This window comes from Pan troglodytes, chromosome 3 (genome assembly GCF_028858775.2).
Source record: "Pan troglodytes isolate AG18354 chromosome 3, NHGRI_mPanTro3-v2.0_pri, whole genome shotgun sequence".
In the NCBI taxonomy this organism is placed as follows: Eukaryota; Metazoa; Chordata; class Mammalia; order Primates; family Hominidae; genus Pan; species Pan troglodytes.
The window spans coordinates 61,907,682-61,918,957 of NC_072401.2; the positions used below are offsets into that span (position 1 = coordinate 61,907,682).

Genomic DNA, 11,276 nt, shown 5'->3' on the forward strand with positions numbered 1-11,276 from the left:
CTGTCAAGGATATCCTGAAAAAAAAACTAGTGCTAATATATCTTTTTTTTTTTTTTTTTGAGTTGGAGTCTCACTCTGTCACCCAGGCTGGAGTGCAGTGGCGCCATCTCGGCTCACTGCAAGCTCTGCCTCCCAGGTTCACGCCGTTCTCCTGCCTCAGCCTCCTAAGTAGCTGGGACTACAGGCACCCGCCATCACACCCTGCTAATTTTTTTTTTTTTTTTTTGTATTTTTAGTAGAGACAGGGTTTCACCGTGTTAGTCAGGATGGTCTCGATCTCCTGACCTCATGATCTGCCCGCCTCTGCTTCCCAAAGTACTGGGATTACAGGTGTGAGCCACCGCGCCCGGCCAACTACTGCTAATATATCTTAATCTAGCTTTTTTTTTTTTTGACAGAATTTTATTATATGAAAAGTTTTCCAAATGCTCCATGCATATCCAACTTGGCTTTGTGAGAGGTTCTTAAAAGTCTCTTACAGCTAGCTCAGGGCTACTCACCAATAGCTTCATCCCAGAGCCCTAAACTACTAATTTTTGGTATTCAACTGTGCAGTATCCTCTCCTCCTAACACCCAGCCCTGTTCTGTGTTGTCATCAGATCACTACCACATATTGGGCATTCATTTTGTTTCCCATGCTGTGAGACATCCCTAAATAAAACATGACAGAGTAGAGTAGGGTGAAGAGATCTGTGCAGCTGTCCTGGTTTCTACTTGAATAGCTTTAGGAATGTCAATGAACTTCCAGGGGCCATGGTTTCCTTATGTGGAGAATGTGGCAGTTGGACAAGATCAATGTTATGAACCTGTATGAGAATCTAATGAGGACTACGGACCCTCTCCTCATGAAAAAATGCATGCATATGTAGTATTTTGCATGTAGTTTTAAGGATCCTAATATCCTTGAAAGATCTACAAATGTGATATAATACTGGAACGTGTATGTTTATGGTTCCTTGCATGTAGACATTTATGACACAGAAAATAAGATGATAGCTAATGTTAATAAAATAATCTTTGGCTTTTGCTACAATTTATGTGTCTTTTATGTCTTAGATACAATTGTATTTGAGGAATACTGTTTATTTGTTTTTTTATCCATTTGTGCAATAGGACCTATACAAAATACACTTCGGCAAGCCAGAGTGGAAACCATAAGCACTGATGTGTGTAACAGAAAGGATGTGTATGATGGCCTGATAACTCCAGGAATGTTATGTGCTGGATTCATGGAAGGAAAAATAGATGCATGTAAGGTAAGTTTAAAGTCAAGGCCGAAAGTTTCCATTAGCTATTTCTGAGTTTGGCATATATTTTACCTAGGAGGAAAAAAAATGGCATCTCTTACACCGAGAACTGAGTTTATTTAATAATCATAACAATAACAATAATTGTATTGAGTGTTTAATATATGCTAGGCCAAAAATTAAGCACTTTTTATACATTATTTCATTTAATGTAATGAGATAAAAGCAATATTATAATTACCATATTCATCCCCCAGCCTCCCAGTCATTTCCCTTCGCCCCTCACATTTTTTAATGACAGCGACAGCTGAAACAGGTTTTCTTTCCATTCCATGCCCTGCATTAACAACACTGACCTGTTCAAATGCTGGACTTTTAGTTCCTAGACCTCCTCTTCTCCAGTGATCTTCTATACTCTTCAGCCACCTCAGACCCTCCTCTTAGGGTCACATTATGGGCCTTGTTATCAAAAACTACTCCACTCCAAAAATGCTCATTTGCATCTTCCTTTTTGACTACTATCCCCCAGTGTTTCCCCCTTGCTTTTTAACTACTGCTTCCCTATACACACTTACTATGTTATACCCTAGTCTACCAACTCTCGTTCCCAACATGCACAACCTACATGTACATTCCTTGTGTCCTTTCTTTGTTCTATTTTTCTCCTTAGCCTTTGTCACCATCCAGTATGCAGTATGTTTATTTATCTAGCTTATTGCCTATTTCTCCACTAACTAAAATGTAAGCTTCATGAAGGAAGACATATTTTAATCTATTTTATTTACTGCACCTGAAATAGACTGGTGAAAATATGTGATGACTGAATGAAAAAGTCTTTTTTCAACTTCATAGACACCTATTGTCCATTGATTCCTCTGTTTTCTCACAGTTCATTAATCATTTCCTTTCTTCCAGCTTCTACTTTTCCAGCTCAGATTTCACTGTCCATTATTTTTTATTGATAAATCATAATTGTATTACATCTATGGAGTACGATGTGACATTTGATACATGTATACAATGTGGAATGGTTAAGTAAAGCTAATTAACGTATCCATCACCTCACTTAACATTTTCTTTGTGATAGACATCTAAAATTTACTCTCTTAGTTATTTTGAAATCTATAATACAGTATTATTGATTATAGCCACCCTGCTTTGCAGTAGATCTCAAAACTTATTCCTCCTCACTGAAACTTTGCACCCTGTGACTAGCAACTCCCCCTTCCCTCACTCTCCACCCCCCTAGGCTCACCCAGACTCTGGTAATCATCAGTCTACTCTCTACTTCTATGAATCCAACTTTTTTAGATTGCACATATAGGTGAAATGATGTAGTATATGTCTTTCTGTGCCTGGCTTATTTCACTTAGCATAATGTCCTCTAGATTCATGTATGTTGTCCCAAATGGACAGAATTTATTCTTTTTATGGCTGCATAATATTTATTTTGTAGATATACCATATTTTCTTTATCTCTTCACACATTGATGAACACTTAGGTTGATTCCATATCTTGGCTGTTGTGAATAATGCTGCAGTGAACATGGGAGTACAGACATTCCTTTGACATATTGATTTTAATTTTTTGGATATATTCCTGGAAGTGGGGTTGCTAGATCATATGGTAGTTCTGTTTTTAGTTTTATAAAGAGCCTCCATAGTGTTTTCAATAATATCTGTACTAATTTACATTCCCTCCAAGAGTATATGAGGGTTCCCTTTTCTCTTCATCCTCATCAATACTTGACTTTCATCTTTTTTATACAAACCATTCTAATAGGAGTAAAGAGATATCTCATTGTGGTTTAAATTCATTTCCCTAATGATTTGTAATACTGAGCATTTTTTTCATGAATGTGATGGTCATTTGTATGTCTTCTTTTGAGAGGTATCTAAGTCCTTTGCCAATTTTTTAAAATCAGGTTTTGTTTGTTTTGTTTTTTGCTATTGTGTTAACTTCTTTATATATTTTGGATATAAGCCCTTATCAAATATATGGTTTGCAAACATGTTTTCCCATTCTGTGAGTTGTCCCTTCACTTTATTAATTGTTGTTTTGTTTTGTTTGCCATGCAAAAACTTTTCAGTTTGATACAATCTCATTTGCCTATTTTTGCTTTTGTTGCCTGAGTTTTTGAGGTAATATTCAAAAATCCTTGCCCAAACCAATGTCATGGAGCTTTTTGTCTGTTTTCTTCCAGTAGTTTTATAGTTTCAGGTCTTAAGTTTAGGTTTTTAATCCATTTTGAGTTTCTTTTTGTGCATGGTGTAAGGGTAAGGGTCTAATTTCATTCTTCTCCTTTTTTTTTTTTTTTTTTTTTGAGAGAGTCTCACTTTGTCACTCAGGCTGGAGTGCAGTGGTATGATCTAGAATCACTGCAACCTCTGCCTTCCAGGTTCAAGTTATTCTCCTGTCTCAGCTTCCTGAGTAGCTGGGACTACAGGCATGTGCCACCATGCCTGGCTAATTTTTATATTTTCAGTAAAGACGAGGTTTCTCCATGTTGGCCAGGCTGGTCTCGAACTCCTGACCTTAAGTGATCCACCTGCCTCAGCCTCCCAAAGTGCTGGGATTACAGGCATGAGCCACCACGCCCAGCCTAATTTTATTCTTCTGATGTAGATAACCAATTTTCCCAGCACCATTTATTGAATAGACTATCTTTTCCTCAGTGTGTATTCTTGGCATCTTTGTCAACAAATCAATTGACCATAAATATATATGTTTTCTTCTGGCTTTCTATTCTATTCCATTAGTTGATGAGTCTGTTATTATGCCAGGACCACACTATGTTGATTACAATTGCTTTGTAAGACATTTTGAAACCAGGTAGTATAAGGCCTGTAGCTCTGTTCTTTTTGCTCAGAATTATTTTGACTATTCAAGGTTTTTTTTTTTTGCTTCTATATGGATTTAAGGATTGTTTTCTTTCTTGTGAAAAATGACATTGGAATTTTGGTAGGGATTGCATTTTAACAATGATAATTTTAACATTTTAATGAACATTTTAACAATGATAATTCTTTCAATCCATAAACATGGAGTATCTTTTCATTTTTGTGTTTTCTTCAGCTTCTTTCTTCTATATTTTACAGTTTTCAGTATACAAAGCGTTCACCTCTTCAGTTAAATTTACTCCCAAGTGTTTTATTTTTTGTTGCTATTGTAAATGAATTGTTTTCTTAATTTCCTTTTCAGATAGCTCACTATTAGTATATGGAAACACTACTGAGTTTTGTGTATTGATTCTACAAACTTACTGAATTTATTTATCTCTTCTAACAGCTTTTTGTTGGTTTTAGGGTTTTCTATCTATAAGATCATGTTGTCAACACACAAAGACAATTTCATCTCTTCCTTTTCTATTAGAATGTCTTCTATTTCTTTCTCTTGCCTAATTTCTCTAGCGACAACTTCCAGAACTGCGTTGAAAAGAAATCAGAGTAGATATCCTTTTGATGTCCCTGGTCTTACAGGAAACACTTTAGATTTTTCACTATGGCTTTAATAATAAAAGCCAATATATGGCTTTTATTGTGTTTGACATACACCTATTATGTTGAAAGTTTTTCTTACAAAAGTGTGTTGAATTTTTTCAAAAGCTTTTCCTGCATCTGTTGAATGGATCATAGTTTTTAGCCTTCGTTTTGTTGATGTAATGAATCACACTTATTGATTTGAATATATTGAACCATTCTTGCATCTGAGGGATAAATCCCACTTGATAATGATGAATGATTCCTTTAATCTATTTGAATTTGGTTCATGAGTATTTTGTCAAGGATTTTTACATCCTATGTTTATCAGGAATATTGAAGTGTCCTTATCTGGCTTTAGTATCAAGGTAATCCTCACCTTGTCAAATGAGTTTGGGAGTATTCCTTCTTAAGTTTTCTGGAAGAGTTTAAGAAAGATTGGTATTAGTTCTTCTTTAGATGCTTGGTAGAATTGAACTGTGAAGCCATCTGGTCCTAGACTTGACTTTGGTGGGAGACTTTTTAATTACTGATTCAGTATTCTTACTTATTATTGATCTGTTCAGGTTTTCCATTTCTTCAGGTTTTCCACTTCTTCATGATTCAGTCTTAATAGGTTGTTTTACCTTCTTAAATATTTCTGCATCACCATTTCTCCTTTCTTTGCCTCTCTTTCACGCTCCTTTCCTTCCTCCCTTGACCAGACAACTACACTAGCTGTCTTGCTAATTTCCTCATTTTTACTCTTATGCTCCTCTCATGCGTTAGCCAAATAAGAGCCAGAACCATTTCCAAAAAAATGCTAATCATGTCAGATCTCTCTCTGAAACACTTCAGTGGCTTACCTTTAGTCTTAAGATACAAACAAAAACTTCTAAACAAGACCTACAAGGCTCTACGTGGACTTGTCTTTCCTTACCTTCCAGACTCATCACACACTATTTGCCCCTCTTACACTCCTCTCTACACCCACCTCCTTTTTTAGGCCCTTGCATTTGCCAGGCTCCTTCATGCCACAGAGCATTTGCAATACTGTTCCCTCTGCCTATAACACACCTAATCCCCACTTCCCTTGTGCTCTGCTCTTCTTCCTTCAGATATCAGCTCAATTATACTCATCAGGGGAAACTTTCCTGTTTTTCCTTATCAGTCAAATTTCCCTGTTGTGTGTTACCATAGCACTTATCATAATGGTAATGTTGCATTTGTTTTTAGGCTTATTTAATATTGTTGTTGTTGTTGTTGTTTTTAACCTAAACTTCAAACTCTATGAGCACAGGGGCCTGTCATTTTTGGTCATCATTTTATCTCTAATAGACATCAGATTGCCTCAGACATAGAATAGGAACTCAGTAAATAGTTAATTAAAGAAACAGATAAATAAATAAGTGAGGAAGAGGCACAGAAAGCTTAAGTATCTTACCTAGGGTCATACAGCCAGTAATTAATAGAGCTGGACCTGAAACCGGCATTTCAGCTGCTGAGACCACACTTTTAACGACCACATGTTTATTTGTTTATTTACTTAATCTTCTTTGTTCTTATTTTTGTTTTCCAAATGAGATTTAAAGGAGTTTATAAAAATTTAGCAAGAAAACTAATTAGAAATAGGTGAGTAAAAGAAAAGGAGACCAAAAATAGGTCCATAAAATACAATCAAGGTGACAGCATTTGGAAGAGATCCTTGAAATTGTACACCTAGGCTTACAAATGCTAATCTCACATTTAACATTTTATATACATAGTTACTAAACCATGCTAAACAGGCCTGGTCAAACTAGAAAAAAAAAAAAACCTAAGGATACTGATACAGAATTAATGTAACCATTTCCTGTGAATGAATGTTAGCCTTCCTATGAAAAACAATGCCCTTTAAAGTTTAGCAAAAATTTTAATTCAGCTGAGAGACCCATTATATAGTCTGTAGTCTGGCTGTGGTCTGTGTACCAATTTCCTTTTTTCTCTGTGAACGTCAGATTACAATACCTTCCCACTGAATTAAAGTAGAGTTAACAATTTAAAATATGTTTTTATTTCAGGGAGATTCTGGTGGACCTCTGGTTTATGACAATCATGACATCTGGTACATTGTAGGTATAGTAAGTTGGGGACAATCATGTGCACTTCCCAAAAAACCTGGAGTCTACACCAGAGTAACTAAGTATCGAGATTGGATTGCCTCAAAGACTGGTATGTAGTGTGGATTGTCTATGAGTTATGCACATGGCACACAGAGCTGATACTCCTGCGTATTTTGTATTGTTTAAATTCATTTAGTTTGGATTAGTGCTTTTGCTAGATGTCAAGAAGCCCTTCAGACCCAGACAAATCTAATATCCTGAGGTGGCCTTTACGTACGTAGGACCAAACCCTCTCTACCATGAGGGAAGAAGACACAGCAAATGACAGACAGCACCTATTCCTTACTCACAAGGGAAACTGCTTGTGATACTTCCTAATAAGATAAATAAGTGGTTTCCCTCAATTGAAGACAGGAACATCATTTTCCACAGGATATGAAGAGCTGCCAGTAATGCCAAAATCTTACCTCATATAATACCTGGAGCATGTGAGATTCTTCTAGTGAAAAAGAACAGTCTTCCCTGAAGACTCAGGGCTTCAACATTCTAGAACTGATAAGTGGACCTTCAGTGTACAAGAATGGAGAAGCATGGGATTTGCAATATGACTTGAACTGGGCTTATATCTAATAATACAGAGCACTATCACTAACCTCAACAGTTGACATTTTAAAAGTTTTTAAATGTATCTGAACTTGCTGTTAACACAGTGTTATAACTCAAGCACTAGCTTCAGGAAGCATGTTGCATTGTTAAGAAGCTTTTCTGATTTATTCTTTAACAGCATCTTGCCATCTATATGTTAGTTGCAGTTGGCCCAGAAAGGACAAAAAAAAATTAAGACTCTTTGGAACGTTTTTCCGTGAGCACAGGAGGATAAAAAGAAGCAGATGAAGGCTAGGAGAGTTGGTTTCAAATAATTAGTAACAGGACAAGCACGCTAATTTTTGATGGAATGAGTTATCCAATTATTTACTTAGAAATATTTATATCGGTATATGGCAACTGGTACTTTTGTAAGTCTTCAGCTCTCTGACAAGTCAGATGTCCATCAGAGTATCAGGTCAGGTGTCTATCAGAATATCAGAGCTGATTTGTGTAAAGCTTTGTGTAAAGCACGTAGGACAGTGCCTTGCATATACTATGAACTAAATAAATCTTTGTTATATGGAAATGAATGCCTTGGCAAGCTTTAAGATAAATGAGCTCAATTTTTTTTCAAATAAGTGGTACATACGGCCCAAATCCTAATGATGGTAATAGTGATAGAAAACATGGACTTTGAACCAGGCTCCTCAAGTTGAAACATCGTCTCTGCCTCATAGGAGCTGTGTGTCCTTGCTGAAGTTACTTAACATCTCTCTTCATTAACTCTTTCACCTCTACAATGGGAATAAAAGTGGTACTACCTCATAATAGTTGTTTTGAGAATTAAATGAATTAACACAAGTAAAACACTTGCAATAGTGTCTGCACATGGTAATGTCTCATGGATTAGCTACTATTTATCATTAATAATGTGCTTTAGACTCCATAAAACTTACTATACTTTTAAAAAATTGATCTTTGCTTCTTTAAAGCCATGTAATTGATTTCAAAGTACTTTGAATTACATTGTAAGACAAATTCGGTGAACTACTATAATTTTTTCAAAATCACTTTTATGCCTTATTAATATATTTTGCACTATGTCTGCTTATAGACAAGTAGTCATAGGATGTGACAATCATCTGTCACCATAGTTCTGACTACACAGATGCATCCGTATTTCTATAGACCTCAAATGTGAGGTTAGATTTGCTGCTCTGATTTATTAGAGAAAAATCTAGACTATTCATTTCCCTAGTGTTGGAAAATTTTGTTAGTTTACATGTACATGTGTTTATATGTAAATGAGAGAAATACAACTAAAAATATCTCCCAGTTATGTTTTTTTTTGTTTCTTTTTTTTGTTTTTTGGACTGAAGATATGTTTTATCTCCCAGTTATTATTCACATCTCAGTAAGATATAAACACAAAAAGCTTATCATACACATTTCCTCTTTAAAAATGAAATGTCATCGAATTTCTGAGTCAATGACTAGGAATAACTACCACCAGAGAAAGCAGAGTAAAAACTTAAATTCTTACACGTCCTTCACTTAAACTCCTACAGTTTGCATATAGCACAGAAACATTTAAAGTTTTTGAGAATGTTTAGCATATTAAAGATGGGCTTGATTGATGATGAGCATATTTTATATTAAAACTAAACACTTCCTTTAGTAGATACAGGAAAGCAGATCTGTCTACCAAAAATTACTTTCCTCTATGTAATTTCTATAACCATGAATATGTGTTTTGTGTAATTTTATTTATATTTAATAAGACTGTGATACCTTTTTGTGAATAAGTATCTGTGAAACTGTGTATACTGATTTAAATATTTCTGTCCTTAATTCAATTGAATTCAATGATATTTAAGCACAAATGAGAGAAATAAATACACAAGGTTATAAGAAAATCCAATAATGGAAAAGTGGATTTTTTAAACAGAATTTATATGTCCTATTTCTAGTTAGGTGTCTGACTTATTGATTGGTTTTGTAGGAATCATGTAATGTTTTTCACCTCATGTTTTCCATCTTCCAAATGGGACCTTAAGCTGTCTACCTTATGGCATTGTTGTGAGACTTTTGAGATGAATAATAAAGTTGAAAATTCTATGAATGTTCAAAACTTACTCAAAAATGCAAAGTATGTCATTGTAAACTGATATCATTTCAGATGATGCTGAAAATCCATTAAGATTTTAAAGAAGTTTGGATTTTTGTACAGTATTGGCATTTTTATGCTTTGTGAATTTTGAAAATATATTTGTGGTTAAAAACAAAACAAAAAAACACCTAAAACATAAAAAAAAAACCAGACTTTGCCTCCTGTGTGGTGATGCTATAGTAATATTCATATCTTTTCATAGACAAAAACTTATAATTTGTCTGACTCCTTTTAAAATACAGGTCAAATCCATTAAGCTGACAATAAATAAGGCAGCTCATAATCTCTGTGCAGTCCTGGTGGAATTTTGGGTGGCATGAGAACTCTAGTTAGTTTATAATGCTAGAACAATATTAGACCAAAGTTGTTGCCAATAGCTGACCATCTCTCAGAGAAATCTATATGATTCAACAACAATATGAAAAACAAAAACATTTTAATAGTAATTTACTCTTTTCACTGAATAAACTTATTTCTTTGTTAATGTATTTATTTGACGGACAAAGGAGGTATGCAAGGAATCTCTTCATGCAATCATGAAAATGAAAAATAAACTTGAAAGCTAGCATCGTAGCTATTAGAGCTGTGAGAGACCTAAGAGATTATCTACATCACCCTCCTCTTTTGACTGATGTGAAATCAAGGCCAAGAGAATTCCTGCAAGGTTATACAGTGGATTTTAGATAGTGGAGGAACAGAATCTAGGAGCCCTAGTATCCAGTCCAGTCTTTTCTCCACTATTCTAACCTGAGTTATGCAGGTTCAGTAGGCAGGATCATTGCAGACCTACAAGTCACTAAACTTAAATGACTGCTGCCAAACTAGTTTCTCCTAGTAGTTATAAATATGCTAAACCAAACAGCATCTCCAATAATTATTGTAACTTTAGCAATGAAACTGGGAATTCCTCCTTTCACTTCTGAGTTCCAGAAGTAACACAAGGGATTTCCCCAACATCAGCTGTGATTCTTTTTACATGACAAAAACTAGCCCCAATTTCTATTATGTTCTAAATCTTTTCCTCAATAGACCTAAATATACTATTAGCAATTGCAGTGCTATTCATTCGAGTAGGAGGTTGAGGAGGACTCAAACACAATAAAAAATTCTAGTCTATTCATCAGTTACCCACATAGGTTGAGTAATCGCAATTTTAATTTACATCCCCACCATCACTCTCAAATCTACAATTTACCTAATATTAACAGTAACCATATTTATACTACTCATTGCAAATATAAGTAACACAACATTATCACTATCCTGTATGTGAAATAAATGACCATCACTAACATCTATAATCCTTGTTATTCTACTATCCTTAGGAGAACTGCCCCTGCTAACAGGATTTTTACCCAAATGAGCTATCTTTCAAGAAATAACAAAAAATAATAGCCTCATTATACCTACATTCATTGCTATCATAGCTCTTCTCAACCTGTACTTTTATATACATCTAATTTATTCCACATCACTAATGATGTTCCCAACAACTAATAACATTAAAATTGCAATTTTAAAACATAAAACAGATCCTCCTCCTACCACCATTCATTATTACCTCAGCCCTATTCCTGCGAATCTCACCAATATTTTAGATATTAAACTAGAAACTTAGGTTAAATCAGACCAAGAATCCTCAAAGCCCTAAGTAAGTAAATTATGCTTAATTTCTGTAATTCAATAATAAGAATTGCAAGATCTTATCT

General features: G+C 34.9%; 1 protein-coding gene across 1 annotated transcript in view; it reads left to right on the forward strand.

The window, feature by feature from the left end:
• The window catches only part of TMPRSS11F (transmembrane serine protease 11F), a 140,965-nt gene extending 131,440 nt beyond the window's left edge, over positions 1-9,525 (forward strand). Inside the window, exons 10-11 of the mRNA XM_054683055.2 lie at positions 1,115-1,257; positions 6,768-9,525. Coding sequence (XP_054539030.1) covers positions 1,115-1,257; positions 6,768-6,926 — 302 coding nt within the window. The 3' untranslated portion in view covers positions 6,927-9,525. The remainder of the gene's footprint in view (positions 1-1,114; positions 1,258-6,767) is intronic.
• Positions 9,526-11,276: the final 1,751 nt, after the last annotated feature.